The sequence below is a fragment of the Balaenoptera ricei genome, chromosome 10 (genome assembly GCF_028023285.1).
Source record: "Balaenoptera ricei isolate mBalRic1 chromosome 10, mBalRic1.hap2, whole genome shotgun sequence".
Taxonomy (NCBI): domain Eukaryota; kingdom Metazoa; phylum Chordata; class Mammalia; order Artiodactyla; family Balaenopteridae; genus Balaenoptera; species Balaenoptera ricei.
Genome location: NC_082648.1, coordinates 101,004,312 through 101,025,695, shown reverse-complemented (window position 1 = coordinate 101,025,695; position 21,384 = coordinate 101,004,312). Strand labels below are relative to the sequence as shown.

General features: G+C 46.9%; 1 protein-coding gene across 1 annotated transcript in view; it reads left to right on the top strand.

The window, feature by feature from the left end:
* EFCAB6 (EF-hand calcium binding domain 6) overlaps positions 1-3,455 on the top strand; it is a 248,207-nt gene extending 244,752 nt beyond the window's left edge. Inside the window, 2 exon segments of the mRNA XM_059937122.1 lie at positions 271-420; positions 3,032-3,455. Coding sequence (XP_059793105.1) covers positions 271-420; positions 3,032-3,154 — 273 coding nt within the window. The 3' untranslated portion in view covers positions 3,155-3,455.
* The last annotated feature ends 17,929 nt before the right edge of the window (positions 3,456-21,384 follow it).

Here is a 21,384-nt window from a genome sequence, read left to right as displayed (position 1 = left end):
GGGAAGGAGATGTCAAGGAGATGTTGTCTGTGATCAGCCCACACGCAGACTGGTAATGCAAGGATGGGCAGCAGGGATGGGGAGCTTGGCGACTCCATTCTCGCTGGGCGCGTGGGGTGGGGAGTGAGCAGGGGGCCGAGACGCGAACGAGGCCCAGGAGAGGAGCTTGCAGCCGTCCCCCCTCCCCTTCGGGCCATGGCCTCTCCGCTCCATCCTTCCCATCCAAAAGCTCCTTTCTTACCTCCTCTTGGTTTTTGGTTCTTTTCCCAGAAAGAAAGCGGTGCTGAGACTTCTTCCTTTTACTCCGCCCTGCTGCGGATTCAACCCAGAATTGTGCGCTGCTGGAGGCAGATGCGGCGCACGCTCAAGGCCTACGACGAGGGAAGGACGGGGCTTTTGAGCGTGGCTGATTTCAGGAAGGTGAGCACAGGTCTTGTGCGGCTGTGACCTCTGACCAGGAAGCAGTTGCCAAATGCCAGAGGCCAGAAAACCTCCAGAAAGGATCCGCCAACCCCCAGCGGAAGGCCCAGGTGTGGGCAGCTGTCCCAGACCTCACTTCCTCGGTTCCCCCAGGTTATCAAGGGCCGAGTGCACTTGTCCCTGCGCTGCAGACCCCAGGCTCTCCTCCCTGAAGCTTTCTAGAACCCTGCAGGGACGTCCCGGTGCCAACACCAGAGTGCAGCTGCCCTTGGGGCACCACGACACCTGCTGCGGCTCCTCGGAGCCCTGGCTGCACTCCACCCCACGCCAGGCCAGGCCTCCTCTCCAGCCACCCCTCCCAGGTCTTTATGGGGGGAGCCAGCAGGGTCACAGAGCAGAATGACAGCATCGGGGGACCGAGGCAGGGTCCCAGGTGTCCGACTCAGGGCCCACAGACCCCAGCCCTGCCTCACAGGAGCCCCGGGGTCGGCCGTCCCCTCTCCCGCAGCTGCCCTCACGTGGAGGGACTGCCCACCGCGCACCACACGGCTTGGTAAGCAGCTCTCCCGACAGAGCCTGAACCCCGGTGCCTTTCCTGCCCCGCGAGGAAGTCCAGCATCCACGGAGGAAGGTGGTCTGGAGGGAGCGCCTCGCCCACCGCAGCCGCCCCTCTGGAGCAGAACCTTTGCTTGACTTCACCCTGCAGAACCTTGGGAGTGCTTCTCCCAGAGGAAAGAAACGGGCCACCCTCAAGGGTGACTTAAAACTCCCACGTTCAGAATAACGTAGAACTCCTTGGATTGGCAGTTTCTTGACCCCCCTCTCCTCTTCTCTCTGTATCCCCACCCCGGCCACTGAGGTTCAGAAAATCGCTGAGGTCTAGAACATTAGATTAAAAATCAAATATTACAGCCAAGAAGAAAACTCAGTCAAGACATCAAAAAGAGAAGGGGTTATGACCTCAAAATGCACTTACAATAAAATGTATTCCTTAGATTTATCTGTGCTTCAACAGCTAAAAAAAAGTTATTTAAGTAAAAAAGCTTTTCTTAAATAATAATGCAGGAAGATGAACCGCAGTTGGAGGGCCTGGCGGGGCTGCATTCTCAAGGGCCTCGTGCAAGGTGCTGGAGGGCGAGGGGCCCCCTAGAGCCCCAGTGCCGCGCACGGTGGGCAGGGCCAGGCCTGTCGCTGGGCGGGGCCCTCCATGCCCCACAGTGGCAGCTCACAGCGTTTGTCTGTACTTTGGGGGCAAGTAAAATTCTCAGCCAGAGAAGGGAAGGAAGCGGGTGAGCTTCTGTTAGTCTCCTCCTCTTCATGTAACTTCCCAGGAATTCAGGGTGGGTGACAGCAGGGAGAGGGCAATAGAAACGGAGACGTTGCCCTCAGCAGAGCCAGAGCCCGAGACCAGATGGGTGCTGGGACCCTCTGGACACCCAGGCTCAGTCGCCTTTTCTGCTCTCAGCCCATCAGCCCCATAGCCAGGCCAGCTGACCTCAGCCCCATGGTCCCGGGCCAGTCCTGCCGGCCCCAGAGGAACGTCGGGCTCTTCTAGCCCCACTTTCTAGCCCGCTCTGAGAAACAAATTATAACACAAAACATAGATAGGAAATGTATAACCTAATCTTTATATTTATTTAATAGGGTATCTATCTATTAAAATCTGTGTCAGTTGCACATAACAGAGGTGAAAAAAAAAATAACAGCACCTTAAACATGGTAGAAGTTTATTTCTCTCTCCCATAAAAGAATCCCAGAGGTAGGAAGTCCAGAGCTGGCGTGGTGGCCGGACAGTCATCGGGGACATCTGTATTTTTTTCTACCATCCTCAACACCTGACTTCCTGCCTCAAGGTCGCCTCATGGTCCAAGATGGCTGCTAAAGCCCCAGCATCACTTTCACATTCCAGGCAGCAGAAAAGAGAGAAAGAGGGCATGCCCTTCTTCTTTAGAGACTTCCCAGAAGTCCCACATAACATTCTCACTTAGTTTTAACTGGCCAGAACATACCTAGCTATAAGAGAAGCTAAGAAATGTCGCTTTTTTAGGTGGACTGCCAGCAGCCTGGAAGAAAATCAGGGTTCTGATAACGGAAGGGGAAAGGGCAATCGGTATTGGTTGGGCAATAGCAGGCTCTGCCACAGGCTGTATTACTGTTGGGTCATAACTACTCCCTGCACCCTGCACCTGCGGGCCTGCCCTCCTCCCTGGGTGGGCCGCACCCCGAGGCCCCACCCTAGCTAAGGCGCTGTGGCCAGGTCTCCCCTCCAGTCCCCTCCTCTCCGTCCATCCTCCTCGTCCTCCACGTTGACCAGCCTCACTACCCTTCGGGGAGGCGATTCTGGGAGGGCCGGGTAGGAGTAGGGAACCCCAGCGGCTCCCATCTGAAGGGAAGTCCAGGGGTCTTCCTGTCCCACACCCGTGTTGCTGGACGGGGCTGCCCTGTTGGGTGGGGGGGCAGAGAAGAGGGGTGGGGAGAAGGGAAGCGGGAGAGAGAGCTGCTGGGGGCAGCTCCGGAGGTGGGCGGTCCAGGCTCGGGGCAGGAGGAGAGGTGGGCGCATGCCTCCTTGAGTGGCTCCGAGACCAGCGGGGGCTCCCCGTCTCTCCTGCAGGTCCTGGGGCAGTACAGCGTCAACCTCTCCGAGGAGGAGTTCTTCCACATCCTGGAGTATTACGACAAGACGCTGTCTTCAAAAATCTCCTACAACGACTTCCTCCGGGCCTTCCTTCAGTAGGGGGCCAGCTCTGCGAGCCCAGCGCGGACAGACGGGGACTGCAGGGCCTGTCCCCGAGACCAGTAGAATCTGTCATCGGGGTGTCTCACGAACTTCCAGAGTGTCCCCAAAACAGAGCCCACACCCACACCCGGCCTGCGTCTTTCCGAGGTCATCCCGGGCCCAGCACAGGGCTCTAGCATCAGCAGCGGCCTTCCAGAGGGCCTCGGGGCTGCCCCGCTGAGCCTCGGGACCCTCGTCAGTTTGAGCAAATTAAAATGTTAGTCTTTGCAAGAATGATGCTTGAGACTTTAAAAGAACCACCAACAATAAACTTCAAAACTCAGATTTTCTGAAGGTTTTATTCATAAGAGCTTGCTGGGTGCCTCAGGGATGCCACAGCACTTCCTCGACCTGGGTCACGTCTGTGCCCCTGCTGGGCTTGTCCACAGGGCCACCTCTCTGCCCCTGGGGACACAGGCACCAGGCTGACGTCACGGAGGAGCGGCCGACATCTAAGTCAGGCCGCATGTGTTCTCTGGGGGCTCAGCCTTTCCGGGGCCCGGCGAGCTGACAGCTGATTGGAGCCACCCACCAGCGCCCATTTCGGGAGGGACTCTTGCTTGGTCACGACAGGGTGTGACAAGCTAAGAGAGGTTTTAAATCGCCGCAGTCCTTTCCACCCATCATGAAGAAGATGGAAGGGAGACAGTTTGCTGCCTTCTGGAAGGTTCTGGAAGGAACAGGAGAGGCAGGCAAGAGAGCTGCCCCTGAGCTGTGTGACCCCAGGCTGTCAGGGAGGGGTGGGGACAAGGAGCCTCCACTGTCACCCTGAGTAAACACACGAGCAACACACGGCCAGTGGGCCTCACTTCCCTCAGAGGGAGGCCCGGCCAGCGCCCACCGCAGCCCCAGCCACCGGAGGGCGGGTTCCCCAGGGCCTGGGCAACGGCCTTGGCTTCTCCTCCCCTTTCCTGTGGCCGTCACTGCCATGACCACGCCTCCTCCTTTCCCTGCTCCCAACGGGCACAGACACGGCTGCTGACCAGGGAAGGAGTCAAATGTTCAACCAGAGGCCATGGGAGCTCTTAGGAAGCCAGGCCAGAGCTAACCTCCTGTGAGCCCTGCTGGCTGCACCGCCACTCCAGCGGGCCGGGTGGGGTCTCCGTCCCCAGTGGAGAGATGGAGACCCTGAGGCCCAGGTGGAGGAGGGAAGGACGCCCTCTGGGATGCGTGAGGAGTGAGGAGGCGGCCCCTTGCTTCCTGCCCCTCTGCCAGGCACCCCCCAGCCTGGCAGGGGGGCACCGGGGACCAGGCTGAGGAGGTCTGTCTGGGCCAGGACTGCGGAGGCCCCCAGATCCCAGAGAACCTGCGGGCCCTGGGGGAGGCTCAGAGGACGAAGATGCCCACTGCGGGGGAAGGGGGAAGGGTTGCCCTGAGGGCAGCCTGAGTTCAGGGAGGAGGGAGGGAGGGGCCGTGGAACAGGAATGCCCTCGGCCCCAGCAGCTCTTCTTTCTAAGGGACGGGGGTGGGAGGATGCCCTGCCCTTGTGCCCCTGCCCCAGCATTCGGGGCCCCGCCTGTGTGCCCAGCCCCCACCCCGTGTGCCGGGCTTCAGCCTTCTTGAGATGTCGCCCACACGCTGCACCTGCTCCTCAGGGAATGCTAACTTGTCCTTCAAAACTCAGTGCAGAGCTGCCTCTTACAGGAAGCCTTCCTGACTTCCCCAGGCTGAGGTGCCCATTTCATCTGGTGCTGTTCAGCAGCCTGTGGTCTGTCGTTGAGGGACTTAGGGGGCCTCCAGGTCAAGAAGGGGCTCAAGAGGCGAGTGGCTCATCCTGACACAGAAGCAGGACTCAGTGGGGTCACAACTGTCCACCAGCCCTCCTGAAACATTCTCAGAGTAGTTTTGGTGTCAGTGAGATGGGGTTCCAGTTCCAGCTCTACCATGACACTCAGCCAAGTCATTTCACCCCTCTGAGTCTCACTTTCCACATCTGTAAAATGGGCAATCACGGCCCCCTCTCAGAGGACATTGTGAGGACCACATGTGGAAAGAGTTTGGCTCTGCAGGGGGGTTGTCTCTCGGAGTTAGCAGAGCTTCCGAGCCGAGGGTTCCAGGCGAGTGGGCTGTTAGCCACGCTCTCCCTTAACCCCAGAAGAGGTGGGGCAGCTGCTTTCCCAATGCCTGGCCCTTTCAAGCTTGAGTCAACAGAGCAGGGCTGGACTGAGGATCAGGGTGTCCAGCTGCCCCCTGCTCATCCCCTGGCCCCTGTGCAACTTACCTCTCTGGCTGAGCCTCCATTTCCGCATCTGCAAAATGAAGATAACCCCGCTTCCCTCGGGCTTGTCCACCAGTCGGTCTGTGCCCAGCCCCACGAGTCAAACCCAAACCTGCCTCCTAGAACCCCCAACAAGGTAGGTCAGAGACAATCAAAAGAGAGGAGGTCAGGGCTGGTGGGGGGAGCCCTGCGTATGGGAACCTGAAGAGCCCTGGCCCTACGCCTAGAGCTGGACTTCAGGACAGAATTTCAGCAAGGGGTCGAGGGAGGGTTTCAGCCGAGGGCCCTCAGAGTCAACGCTGGGAGGCCAAGAGGGCTGGGCCATTTCCCAAAGGCAGTACCGTGCTCCCCGCCGGGACCACCGGTCCCCTCCCTCTTCTCTTTCCTGGGCCCTTGTATCCCGATCAGGTGTCTTCAGGTGGGTAGCCTTCCCAGAGCAGGCCCAGCTGGGAGCAACAGCCCTTCTGGATCCTACTGTGTTGAAAGAACTGAGGGCCCACTTTTCCACCCCAGTAGAACTCATATTAAAGCAAATGGCCCCATTTGTCTCCCCGTCATGTAGCCATGTCCCTTGCTTTTGACCTTGAAGTTCCTGTTGCTAAATAATGTCTATTTCCCCAGTCCTTGAATCCACACTCAGCCACGTGACTTGTTTTGGCCAATGAGCTATTAGTAAGCATGACACAACAGAGGTTTGAGAAGCACCTGTGGTTTTGGGCTTTGAGATGCAGAGGGCTGGAAAGAGCATCACTCCCACCTGTATGAGGAGAAAAGCTGGACAAAACGCAAGTTAACAACTTTCCTTAAACCCACCTGAGAACGGAGCTCAGCGCAAACAATTCACTAAAGTCTGGAGATAGGCAGGTGCCTGCAGGGAGAAACAAGACCCAAGCATTTGCTTGCCTGGGCTAGACATCACAGAATACCATATAAGCTAGTAAGAGGATTCAGCTGGACATTTTTAACAGATTGCTCAAAACCAAATGTGGGCTAACCTGAGAATGTGAAGGCTCTGGGGGCTCTGACACAGAGGAGTCTGCATCCTCCAGGAACCTCACCAGGCGCTCGCAGAGATCAGGGAAGGTCCAGAGGAAGCTTCCTCCGTCCCCGTCCCCGCAGCGGTGTGGCTGGAAGAGGGTACCAGCAGCCACTGCTGAAACTCTGCCAGAACCCATCTCCCCATCCCTCGAAGGGAGCAGAAAGCTCCATATGCGGAGAAAAGGACAGCAAAACCGTAGCCTGAGGGCACCGGTCAGAACCCAGTGCAGGCGAGGGGGCAGAAGAAGCTCTACTTCTGGAGGCGGACGGGGGCAGAAATACATGCTAAGCCCTGTATTACATCTGCAGGAGGGGCAGGGCACTCATGAAGGCTAAAGTATGCAAGGCCGAATCAGAACCTCAGAGAAGCCCCCACCCCATCCTCCACCACCACACCGACAATCATCAGATAAGATGAAAGGGGGGGGCTTCCCTGGTGGCGCAGTGGTTGAGAATCTGCCTGCCGATGCAGGGGACACGGGTTCGAGCCCTGGTCTGGGAAGATCCCACATGCCGCGGAGCAACTAGGCCCGTGAGCCACAACTACTGAGCCTGCGCGTCTGGAGCCCGTGCTCCGCAACAAGAGAGGCCGCGGTAGTGAGAGGCCCGCGCACCGCGATGAAGAGTGGCCCCCTCTCGCCGCAACTAGAGAAAGCCCTCGCAGAGGAACGAAGACCCAACACAGCCAAAAATAAATAAATTAATCAATTAATTAAAAAAAAACAATGAAAGGGGAAACAGCTAGGAGAGCCACAAGAGCCCATCGCTCCAGGGATCAGCACAAAGGAAGACCCAAAGGCAAGCTGCGAGCAAATTCAATGCAGCCCAACTCCTGACAAGATCAACCCAAGCCCCACACTAAAGTCCCAACAGAAAGAAAGACATATTCTTCTCCAAGCGTAAAAAATACTTACCTCAGCATCTACTGTTCTATTGTATCAGAGGTTAGCAAATCACAACCAGTGGACCAAATAGGGCCTGTGGCTTATTTTCATACAGTCTATGAGCTAAGAATGATTTTCACATTTTTAAAAGGTTGGAGGAGGAGAAAGAGAACAAGAGCAAGAAGGACAAGAATCGACAGACTGTATGTAGCCCACAAAGCCTAAAATATTTTCCATCTGACTTTCTACAGAAAAAGTTTGCTGACATCTGCTATATAAATGTCCAGCTTTCAATAAAAAATTATGAGGCATACCAAAGGGCAATTAAAAGGAAAAAAAAACAGTCTGAAGAGACAAAGCAGTCATCAGAATGAGACTCAGATTTGGCACAGATTTTAAACTATCAGAAAAGAAATTTAAAATAATCAATTTGTATGTTAAAGCTCTAGTAGAAAAAGTAGACAACACATATAATCAGACAGGAAGTTTCAGCAGAGAGGTGGAAACTGTAAGAAGCAAATTGAAATCTTAGAAGTGAAAAACAGTAACAAAGATAATGATTGCCTTTGACAGATGCATCAGTAGACTTACACAATCAAGGAAAGAATGAGTGACATTGAAGATAGCTTAATAACATGTACCCCAATTGAAATGCAAAGAGAAGAAAGAATGGGAAAAATAAAATATCAGAGAGATGTGGGACAATATAAAATGGTCTAACATATACATAATTGGAAACTAAGAAGAAGAAAGAGAACATGGGGCAGAAGAAATATTTGAATAAATGATGGCTGAGAATTTTCCAAAATTAGTGAAAGACCTTAAACTATAGAGAAAAGAAGCTTATTGGACCAGGCAAGATTCCTTTATATACATAAGATTCTCATATGCATATGAGAGAAAGAGAGAGAGAGGGAGGGAGAGAGAGTTTTAAAAGTTAAAAGTTATATATACTTTCAAAAGTTAATAAGTCAATACAGGAGATAAGATGGAATCATAGAGGCAAAATTAGAAGAATAAGGACCTCTGACACGTCTCTCCTCCAAATTGTTAGAATCAACTTTTTCAGAATTCTAGAACTTAACCGAAGATTTGCAAGAACCCAAGGAACATTTATTCAAGAAAAGCAGCTGAAACCTAGCAAGGACAGCAAGCTTTGTGGCATTTTAGCTTGCCCAGTCAGCCACCTCCGGCTCCACAGTAGCCTTGAGAAATAACAGCTCTCTCAATGCAGAGTGGCAGGCACTGGAGGGAACAGAATAGAGCTGGAGCACTTTCAAAGCCTCATTCCCAAAGAATTAGCATTATTTGACCTGCCTAGTGATTCCCTGGAAGACCTCATTTGCAAGACTGCCTGTATGTGAACTGACTCAGAGACTGCACAGTTACAGGTATGAAAAAACATTTCCCCCAGAGTAGGGGAGGGGACGTTTGTCAAAAAAAAATTACACACAAATGTTTTAACTTTGCGGCTGCTTGAGGCAGTAGATAACAGCTGGGGTAACCAATAGACTACACAGAACGCTTAAAAGGAAAAGCTGAGGAATAAGAGGGTTTGGAAAGTTCCCAAGATATTCCTGGGAATCTAGAAGGCCATGTATGTGCGTAGGGCTGGGCACATGCCCAGGGATGTGTGCGTGCTCAGAAAAGACATGAGAAAGCCCTAAGCTGTCATCTCTAGCTGACCTTAAGGCTCTGCACAAGCAGGAAATCAAGGCTAAAACAGAGTTGTCAACTACCTACCTGAGTGTTGAAGGCATGATTCCAAATGCACACAGAGCTCAGCAGCAGATTGGGAGATTTACTGCTTCCAAGTGTTTAAGGAAATCTCTGCCTAATCATTAGCTAACCATTAAGCTACCTGAGAAAAGATTTCAATGGCCACACATGACAAAGAATACAAACTTTACAGAATTATTTCAGAGAAGTCACTAAATAAACAACTACAATAAACAACAACAACAATAAACCTTTGGAGGAGGAGAATCTTATTTCCAAAGTTGCTATAGTACATTATTTTAAATAACCAGTGTTTAATAAAAAATTATAAGACATACAAAGAAACATGAAAGTATGGCCCATACACAGGGGAAAAAATATAATCAATAAAAACTGCCCCAGAGGAAGCCCAGATATTGGACTTAGTAGACAAAAACTTTAAATCGGCTATTTTAAATATATTCAAATATCCAAAGGAACCCATGTCTAAAGAACAAAAAGAAAGTACAAGAACAATATCTCACCAAATAGAGGATATTAAAAGTATTAAATAAGCAGATCAAAAGCATTAAAAAGAACCAAAAAGAAATTCCAGAGTTTGAAAAGTTTAACTGAAATTTAAAATTCACTAGAAGAGCTTAACAGCAAATTTGAAGATGCAGAAGAAAGAATCAGAAAACTTGAATATGAGTGAATTGAGATTATCCAGTCTGAAGAACAGAAATAAATAAATAAATAAAGGAAGAACAAAATTCTTTCTTGAAGAAGAAAAATGAACAGAGCCTCAAAGATTTGTAGGGTATCATATGCACAATGGAAGTCCCAGAAGGAAAGGATAGGGAGAAAGGGGCAGAAAGAATATTTGGAGAAACAATGGCCAAAAATTTCCCAAATTTGAAGAAAAACATGAATCTGCATATCCAAGAAATTCAATGAACTCCAAGGAGGATAAAGGCTCACAGAGGTCCACACACAGACCTATCATATTGAACGTATGATCATCTTAGTAGATGCAGAAAAAGCATTTGCCAAAATTCAGCACTATTTCATAAAAAAACCTCTTAGCAAACTAGGAACAGAAAGGAACTTCATTAACTGAATAAGAAACATTTACAAAACACTATAGCTAAAATTACAGTGAATGGTGAGAAACTGAATGTTTTCCCCTAAGATCAGGAGAAAGGCAAGAATGTCCTCTCTCATCACTTTTATTCAACATCATACCAATAGTCCTAACCAGTGCAATAAGGTAGGAAAAATAAAAATGGGAAGGAAGAAATGAAGTTGTCTCTATTTGCAGATGACATGGTTAAATTCCAAAGAACTCACCAACAAGATAAATAAGCTAACTAAGTGAGTGACAAGGTCAGTACCCAAAAGTTAATTATATGTCTATGTACCCACAGTGAACAATCAAAACATGAAGTTTAAAAAACAGTACTATTTATAATATACCCCCATTAAGTACTTAGATATAAATCTAACAAAATGTGTATAGGATCTGTATGATGAAAACTGCAAAACATAAATGAAAGAAATCAAAAATCTAAATAAATGGAGAGATAAATGGTTTTCATGAATTGTGAGACTCAATGTTGTTAAAATATCACTTCTCTCCAGTTTGATCTATAGATTCTATGCAATCCCAATCAAAATCTCAGCAAGATTTATATGTCAAGTCAATCCAAAAATATATATGAGGGGCGGAGTCAAGATGGCAGTGTGGGAAGATGAGGAGTTAGTCTCCCCACACCTAGGGTGCCTGATGGCTGCTAGTAGGGGCTCTCATCCCCAAGGAGATGGGAGGAACCCCACAGTGAACCGGTAGGATGTAGGGGGACCAAGGGAGGAGGAGAAGTGGAGGCCAGACAACGTCGGCACCCCTGAGGCTGGAGAGATCAGGAGAGGCAGGTGGGAGGGACTCTCCGGGAAGAACGCGAGAGGAGCAGAGGGCCATTGCCCCGCCCACTCGGGCACTGGGAGCCTGCTGAGCTCCCAGGTGAGGTGCTCCTCCCTCTGAGACCAGGGGTGGGGGACACGCCTGGGCCCCTTCTCTTCTTTGATTCTAAGCCCCACACCCCACAGCCCCCAAGGTATTTTCCAGCCCTGTGGGTCCTGAGCATTAGCCCCACCCACTGCCCAAACCTCGCCCTTGCTTAGGCCCTGCCCTCCACAGCCAAGGCCTTTTCCCACCCTCCTTTTTTTTTTTTTTTTCCCTTTTCCCTTTTCCTTGTTTTTACTACTGTGATACTGACGTACCTTTCGATTTTTGATTCATCTATGTTTTTATTTTTACATTCTTTCTAACATATCTGTTAGTTTCCTAGTCTAATATTATTTTTTACTTTTTATTGTTCTTTTTTTTTTTTGCCACCCCACGTGGCTTGTGGGATCTTGATTTGTGAGCACGGGTTTGGGCGGAAGCTCCTGCGGTGGGAGCTCCGAGTCTGAACCACTGGACTAACAGAGAACCTCAGACCCCAGGGAATATTCATCGGAGTGAGGTCTCACAGCGTTCCTCATCTCAGCACCAAGACCCAGCTCTACCCAATAGCCTACAAACTCCAGTGTTGGAAGCCTCAGGCCAAACAACCAGTAAAACAGGAGTACAATCCCACTCATAAAAATAAATAAATAAATAAGATGGCAAAAAAATATATCACAGATGAAGGAGCAAGGTAAAAACCTAAAAGACCAAATAAATGACGAGGAAATAGGCAATCTATCTGAAAAATAATTCAGAGTAATGATAGTAAAGATGATCCAGAATCTCAGAAATAGAATGGAAGCACGGATTGAGAAAATACAAGAAATGTTTAACAAAGATCTAGAAGAACTAAAGAACAAACAAACAGAGATGAACAGCACAATAACTGAAATGAAAACTACACTAGAAGGAATCAATAACAGAATAACGGAGGCAGAAGAACGAATAAGTGAGCTGGAAGAAAAAACGGTGGTAATAACTGCTGAGGAGAAGAATAAAGAAAAAAGAATGAAAAGAATTGAAGACAATCTCAGAGACCTCTGGGACAACACTAAATGCACCAACATTCGAATTTTAGGGGTTTTAGAAGAAGAAGAGTAAAAGAAAGGAAGGGTCTGAGAAAATATTTGAAGAGATTATAGTTGAAAATTTCCCTAACATGGGAAAGGAAATAGTCACCCAAGTCCAGGAAGCACAGAAAGTCCCATACAGGATAAACCCTCAGAAAAACACACCAAGACACACATTAATCAAACTAACAAAAATTAAATTCGAAGAAAAAATATTAAAAGCAGCAAGGGAAAAACAAAAAATAACATACAAAGGAATCCCATAAGGTTATCAGCTGATTTTTCAGTGGAAACTCCACAGGCCAGAAGGCAGTGGCAGGATATACTTAAAGTGATGAAAGAGAAAAACCTACCACCAAGATTACTCTACCCAGCAAGGATCTCATTCAGATCCGATGGAGAAGTCAAAAGCTTTTCAGACAAACAAAAGCTAAGAGAATTCAGCACCACCAAACCAGCTTTACAACAAATGCTAAAGAAACTTCTCTAAGCAGGGAAACACAAGAGAAGAAAAAGATCCACAAAAATAAACCCAAAACAATTAAGAAAATGGTAATAGGAACATACATATTGATAATAACTTTGAATGTAAATGGATTAAATGCCCCAACCAAAAAACATAGACTGGCTGAATGGATACAAAAACAAGACCCATATATATGCTGTCTACAAGAGACCCACTTCAGACCTAGGGACACATACAGACTGAAAGTGAAGGGATGGAAAAAGATATTCCATGCAAATGGAAATCAAAAGAAAGCTGGAGTAGCAATACTCGTATCAGATAAAATAGACTTTAAAATAAAGACTGTTACAAGAGATAAGGAGGGACACTACATAATGATCAAAGGATCAATCCAAGAAGATATAACAATTATAAATGTTTATGCACCCAACATAGGAGCACCTCAGTACGTAAGGCAAATGCTAACAACCATGAAATGAGAAATCGACAGTAACACAATAATACTAGGGGACTTTAACACCCCACTTACACCAATGGACAGATCATCCAAACAGAAAATAAATAAGGAAACACAAGCTTTAAATGACACAATAGACCAGATAGATCTAATTGATATTTATAGAACATTCCACCCAAAAGTGGCAGAATACACTTTCTTCTCAAGTGCACATGGAACATTCTCCAGGATAGATCACATCTTGGGTCACAAATCAAGCCTCGGAAAATTTAAGAAAATTGAAATCGTATCAAGCATCTTTTCTGACCACAATGCGATAAAAGTGGAAATCAATCACAGGAAAAAAACTGTAAAAAACACAAATAAATGGAGGCTAAACAGTGCGCTACTAAATAACCAAGAGATCACTGAAGAAATCAAAGAAGAAATAAAAAACTACATAGAAACAAATGACAATGAAAACACGACGATCCAAAACCTATGGGATGCAGCAAAAGCAGTTCTAAGAGGGAAGTTTATAGTAATTCAATCTCACCTCAAGAAACAAGAAAAATCTCAAATAAACAATCTAACCCTACACTTAAAACAACTAGAGAAAGAAGAACAAAGAAAACCCAAAGTCAGTAGAAGGAAAGAAATCATAAAGATCAGAGGAGAAATAAATGAAATAGAAACGAAGAAAACAATAGCAAAGATCAATAAAACTAAAAGCTGGTTCTTTGAGAAGATAAACAAAATTGATTAAACCCTTAGCCAGACACATCAAGAAAAAAAGGGAGAGGACGCAAATCAATAAAATTAGAAATGAAAAAGGAGAAATCACAACTGACACTGCAGAAATACAAAGGATTATAAGAGACTACTACAAACAACTATATGCCAATAAAATGGACAACCACAAAGAAATGGACAAATTCTTGGAAAGGTACAATTTTCCAAGACTGAACCAGGAAGAATTAGAAAATATAAACAGATCTATCACAAGTAATGAAATTGAAACTGTAATTTAAAATCTTCCAATAAACAAAAGTCCAGGACCAGATGGCTTCACAGGCAGATTCTACCAAACATTTAGAGAAGAGCTAACACCAATCCTTCTAAGAGTCTTCCAAAACATTGCAGAGGGAGAAACACTCCCAAATTCATTCTACAAAGCCACCATCACACTACCAAAACCAGAAAAAGATATCACAAAGATAATTTTAGACCAATATCACTGAAGAGCATAGATGCAAAAATCCTGAAGAAAATACTAGCAAACAGAATCCAACAGCACATTAAAAGGATCACACACCATGATCAAGTGAGATTTATCCCAGGGATGCATGGATTCTTCAATATATGCAAATCAATCAATGTGATACACCACATTAACAAATTAAGGAATAAAAACCATATGATCATCTCAATAGATGCAGAAAAAGCTTTTGACAAAATTCAACACCAATTTATGATAAAAACTCTCCAGAAAATGGGCATAGAGGGAACCTACCTCAACATAATAAAGGCCATATATGACAAACCCACAGCAAGCATCATACTCAATAGTGAAAAACTGGAAGCATTTCCACTAGGATCAGGAACAAGACAAGGATGTCCACTCTCACCACTATTACTCAACATAGTTTTGGCAGTCCTGGCCACAGCAATCAGAGAAGAAAAAGAAATAAAAGGAATATAAATTGGAAAAGAAGAAGTAAAACTGTCACTATTTGCCAATGACATGATACTATACATAGAAAATCCTAAAGATGCCACCAGAAAACTACTAGAACTAATCAATGAATTTGGTAAGGTTGCAGGATACAAAATTAATGCACAGAAGTCCCTGGTGAGAGTAGCATTGACATATATACACTACTGAATGTAAAATAGTTGGCTGGTGGGAAGTAGCAGCATAGCACGGGGAGATCGGCTCGGTGCTTTGTGATGACCTAGAGGGGTGAGATAGGGAGGATGGGAGGGAGGCGCAAGAAGGAGGGGATATTGGGACATGTGTATGAATATGGCTGATTAGCTTTGTTGTGCAACAGAAACTAACACGGTATTGTGAAGCAATTATACTCCAATAAAGATCTATTTTAAAAAAAAATATATATATATATATATGAAAATATAAAGGAGCTAAATTAGCCAAAACAACTGAAAAAGAACAAAATTGAAGCACCCATACTACCTAACTTCAAGATTTACCCATAAAATTATAGTAATCAGGAGAATATGATTTTGACAAAATCACAGACCTCTAGATCAATGGAACAAAATAGAGAGCCCAGAAATAAACCCACACAAACATAGTCAACTGATTTTTGACAAATGTGCAAAGGCAATTCTGTGGAAAAATAGTGTCCATTTGAAAAAACATGAAACTTGTCATATACCTCACACCTTACACATAAATTAACTCAAAATGCATTATAGACCCAAATGTAAACATAAAACTTCTACAAGAAAACGTCAGAGAAAATCTGCATGACCTTGGGTTTGTCAATGTGCTACACCAAAAAGACAATCTATAAAAGAAAAAATCGATAAACTGGACTTTATGAAAATTAAAAACTTTTGCTCTGAGAAGCTGTTAAGAGTATACAAAGACAACCTACAGACTGGAAGAAAAGATTTGCAAATCACGTATTCAATTAAGGACTTGTATCCAGTGCCTAAAGAACTTTAAAATTCAAAAACAAGAAAAAAAACAACCTAGCTTTTAAAGAAGGGCACAAAAGATATGAACAGATGCTTCACAAAAGAAATATGGCAAATAAACGTATAAAAAGATGTTCAACATTATTAGTCATTAGGGAAATGGAAATTAAAACCACAATGAGATATAACATACTCAAATGGTTAAAATTCTTTAATTTTTAAAAAAAAATTTTGGGGGGGTATAGTTGATTTACAATGTTGTGTTTGTTTCAGGTGTACAGCAAAGTGAATCTGTTATACATATGCATATAACCACTGTTTTTTAGATTCTTTTCCCATATAGGCCATTACAGAGTATTGAGTAGAGTTCCCTGTGCTATACAGTAGGTTCTTATTAGTTATCTATTTTATATATAGTAGTGTGTATGTGTCAATCCCAATCTTCCAATTTATCCCTCCCCTCCCCCTTAACCCCAGGTAACCATAGTTTATTTTCTACATCTGTAACTCTATTTCTGTTTTGTAGATAGATTCATTTGCAGCCTTTTTTTAGATTTGGTTAAAATTTTTAAATTGACAATACCAAATTCCGGTGAGGATGTGGACCAACAGGAAAAGTCATTTATTGCCCGTGGGATTACAAAAGCATACAGCTACTTTGGAAAACGGTGTGGTTAAAAAGGGGCCAAATGCAGGAATTTTTCAGGTGATGGAACTATTCCCTATAGTACTGGAGTGGTGGATACATAACTCTAAATATTTGTCAAAACCCATAGAACTGTACATTACAAAGAGTGAACTCTATTGTATGCAAACTTGAAACAGCCAATCAGCGTGTCAGGGGGTCTCAGGATGGAATGCAGACTGTGACTGAAGGATCTAATTGTATTGCAAATATATGACAAAACCTCACTGATTAGGTGGGGGGAAAGGAGCGGACCAATTTAACCTTGGAAAACAGAGTTTAGACTGTAAACCTAAAGGCAAAAAGATTGCACGTGAACCCTGTACTCTGGTTGGTAACAATGTTTCTTACAGGGGTACAGATCAGCAGTTCTGAGACTCTGTGCTTTGTAGGTATCCTAGGGTCAAACAAATACCTAAACTGATTGTAGATATGGGAGCCAGGCTTCTGATTGTCAAAGGAAAAAGTTACAAATGGGCAAGGCAGCAAGGCAAGAGTAAGTTCTGCATTGCTGGCTTAGCGTCAGAGGGGAGGCTGTCAGTATGAACTAATGCTTATTTTAAGATAAATAGATGATAGGTGGATGGATGGACGGACGGATACAGAGGCAGGGATAGATAAGTGTATGTATACATGGATTAGTATACTACAAATATTTCCTAGCTCTGTCCACTAAGAGGGTCTAGAAATAGTGATAGTAGCAACCAGTCCATCTACAATCCAGATCTTAGTTTCTAAATAAAAGGAGCCAGAACTCTATGGAGAAATGGCTGATACTAGCACTGGGGCAAGAGAAATACAAGGTGAGCCTGGAGCAGAAAGCAAGAAAGTGAAACAAACAAACGAACAAACAAAAAAATAGGAATATGTCAAAAGAACACAGGAGCCAATTTGAAAGGGCTCCCAAAGGGACAAAGTTAGAACAATTTGACCAATGAAATAAATGATAGCATGAGATTCTAACCTAAAGAATATCCATGCTGCTGTAAATAAATAAATGACAGAGAAGGGACAAATCTCCCTTACAGAACAATTCCAAATAATAAATGTAGGAGGGAAAAAGAAATAGAAAATCATCATGAGAACACCACAGTAACCATTGCTCCAGGCAAGATCCACGGATGGATGCTAAAATTAGTGCGCAAAACTTTAGGAGGTTTGCATAGCCTTGAAATGTCTCCTCCAAATAGGTATTAATTAATGTGGTGATTTTATCATATGCCCACATTCTTTGATGCTTCATTCCCCTCTCCTTGAGTGTGAGCTGAACTAGTGACTCATTTCTAACAAACTGAGTATGGAAAAGGAAAACTAGTATCTTTATAGTGGAGAAACCTGGCAGACATCCCGTAACCATGTGATCAAGATTAACATCCACAGTGATAAGTCACGGTGGTCTAATGTTACCCCAGATATGATGCCTTGAGAAGGACACATCACCTCCGCACATAACCCCAGACAAATCATGAGAAATCATCAGACAAACCCAACTTGAGGGGCAGTCTACCAAATAGTCAGTATTCTTCAAAACTTTCAAGGTCGTGAAAATTGAGGAAAGGCGGGGGAAAAATATCGCCGACCACAGGGGGCTAAGCAAACATGATGACTAAATGCAACATGGTCTCGTGGACGGGATGTTAATGAAAAAGATCCAGGGACTTCCCTGGTAGCGCAGTGGTTAAGAATCTGCCTGCCAAAACAGGGAACACGAGTTCAAGCCCTGGGCCAGGAAGATCCCACATGCTGCGGAGCAACTAAGCCTGTGCACCACAACTACTGAGCCTGCGCTCTAGAGCCCGCGAGCCACAACTACTGAGCCCATGTGCCACAACTACTGAAGCCCACATGCCTAGAGCCTGTGCTCCGCAACAAGAGAAGCCACCGCAATGAGAAGCCCGCGCACCGCAATGAAGAGTAGACCCCGCTCACCGGAACTAGAGAAAGCCCGCGCGCAGCAACGAAGACCCAATGCAGCCAAATAAATAAATAAATTTATTAAAAAAAAAAAAAGATCCAATTGAAGATCTAATAGTCTTATATTGCTGCTAATCTCTTAGTTTTGATAAATGTAACATAGGAATATAAGATGTTAACATTAGGGGAAACTGAGTGAAGTGTATGTGGGCACTCTCTGTACCATCTTTACAGCTCTTCGTAAATGTAAAATTATTTCAAAATAAAAAGTTTTTTTTTAAAGAGGGAAATCATTTCCTGTTGTTCAGGGCCCGGCCAGGCTCCCTCCCCAGGAAGTTTTCCCTGATCTCCCCTGCACACTGGGTTTGATCTTCCTTGGGGTCCTCAAGCCTGACTGTGTCTGCCACTCACTGGGCCCCAAGCAAGTAGCAGCTGAAAGGTTCAGCTTCTTTCCTGGGATCAGATGAGCCTTCCAAAGTACCCCTCGGGCTTCCAGACAGCAGGGCCTAATTCCCACATCTTGGAGGACTTCCCAGTCCATGCCTTCAAGGGGAGGGTGGGGCTGAGGGCCCCCTGGAGGGTCTAAGATCTTCTGTGACGAGACCCCCAGCTGGCCAGGCAGGTTTGGGCCCAGCTAGGAGCTGTGGGTGGTGTTAGGGGAGAGCGTTGGGTGAAGCTCCATAGAGCTTGTCACCTCTACTAGCTTATTCAGGAGGGTGGTGCCGGGGTCTCCTGGAAGAAAAAGGCCTGGCAATTTGGTCCCGGTGGAGGTTCAAGGACCAGCTTCATGGAAGCTGAATTGCAAGAAAAAGCATCTGGGGGCTGGGCTCCCTGGGAACGAGCTCCGCATAAGGGCGGAGGCAGAGGGGGCGGAGGCAGCTCGCTGGATTTGCCCACCGGGCTCCCAGGGACAATAGGAGCGTCACCAGGGACCCCATCCTGTATCGTCCCATCGTGCCCCGGGGGCACCTGGGGAAAGATGGCTGAAAAGCATGAGTGCTGAACCACCTGCACCACTGTGTAAACCCCGGACACATCAGAGCCCGTCTACACTGAAGGCAACAGGAGCACACAGCTCAGAGCTTAGCGGCTGCTGCCCATCAGCAAGGTGGGTACCAGGCACTTAAGCAGCGCTTGCAGTGTGACGGCAGTGCCAGAGGCGGCGGCAGCCACGGTGCGTCCCTGACCCTGCCCGGGGCCCCTGCTTGGGTACACAATGGCCGAGCGTAGCAGAAGGGGTGCCTCAGACAGAACAGCTGCTCCCCACGGGCTACGGACGGGGACCCAAGGCCCAGGACCGGTCGTTGTAGGCACCTGTGAGGCTCTGGTGGAGGGGAGCTCTTTGGAAGGGCATATGACAGGTGGGCCAGTCTGAGGACAGGAGAGGGTCATTGAGGGCTGATGCCATCATGGGCTGCCTCAGCCTGCTCCCCCAGCCCCGTGGCTCTGGTTATGACCCACAAATATAGGTCTCCAGAGAGGCTCCTCCCCTCCAGGTCCATTTATCACCCCCGCCCCCGGCTGGCCACTGGACACCTCCCCCTGCATAACCCAAGGGCACCTCCAGCTCATGAATCCCAAACAGAATTCAACACCCTTCCTCCAACCTGTTCTTCCCGCCCCATGTGCCCCCTCCATGACGGGCAGCTAACACCCATTACCATCCTTGGCTCCGCACACCCCTACCTCCTAAATCTACCTCCTAAATCTATCACTACCACCACTGCCACATCCCTGTTCCAAGCCAGGTCCAAGAGGGGTGCTCAGTGAATGTTTGTGGGCTGGATGGATGGATGGGTGGGTGAGTGGATGGATGGATGGATGGTGGTTGGATGGATGGTGGTTGAATGGATGGATGGATCAACGGATTGATCAATGGGTAAGTGAACAGTTGGGTAGATGGATGAGTGGCTAGATCGATGGGTTGATGGATGGATGAAAATGGCAGAACTTCTACAGCATAGGGAGCTTTGGAACTGGAGTTGTTACACCTGCCAGTATTTTTCTTGGGCAACACCAGGACCCTTAGTTTGACAAGGGCTGGATCGGAACTTGCTGTTTCGAGAAGAGGCCAGAGCTAAGGCCATTTTGAGATATTCTGTTTTGGGGGGACGAGGTGCTCCAGCTATTTGAACACAACAAGGCACAGAACTGCACGTGCCAACCTCCTCTGAGGGAAGCTGGAGCAAGCAGAAGGATGCCAGTCATTGGCACACGGATGGTCTTTGGCCTCTGAACTCAGCCCAGGACTCAGGACTTGGCCAGGAGGACGCCACTCCTCCCCTACATGCCCCACACGACACCCGGAGACACAGAGGAAGAGGCACCGGGAGGACTTCTCTTTCTTTTTACAAAGACTTTATTGTCTGACATGCTAGACAAAAAAAATTACAGCCACAATCAAGTTATGCCGAAATGATTGAGGAGCATGCCATCATCTTTCATACCTCAAGGACTTTTAATGAATTTTCTTTTAAAGTAACAGCTGCCTTCATAACTTTTATTTTCCACATAAAAATACACCATATTCTGAAGGTACGTTAGGAAAAAAAAAATTTTTTTTTAAGTTTATAGTTCTTGGTCCGCATAGAAATTCCGTAGAGGTTACTGAAAGGGTCTGGAGTCCTCTCCACCCCACACATTCACACACACACCGTGCGTCAGAGTTGTCCCCAGAGACCCTGTAAACATCCCCGGCTACCAGGAACCACTTGGGCCAAAAAGGATTCCTGAAACCCTGCACCCCACGGAGCAAAGCTGGCCTCGGCCAACGTGGCGCTGCTACTGGGCTCCCCGGATGGTGCCCCTCGCCCCACGGGGAGCCCCACTTGAGTAGGGAAGGAATCATGGTCTCCTGGGATCCTGGGCGCAGAGAACAGGGTCGTCCAAGACTCCAGGGGCTCTCCATGAGAAATGAACCGGACAGGTGCTGAATAGGACCCTTAAAAAAAAAAAGAGCCTTGGACCGTGCATTGCCTTGTAGGGCAGGAGCTTTGGGTGGTGGGAGAGCAGGGGCTGTGAAGCCAGAGACCAAGGTTCAAATCCTGCCTCCGCCTCTTTTGAGCTGTGCACCCTCAGGCAGGTTACCTCACCTCTCTGATCTC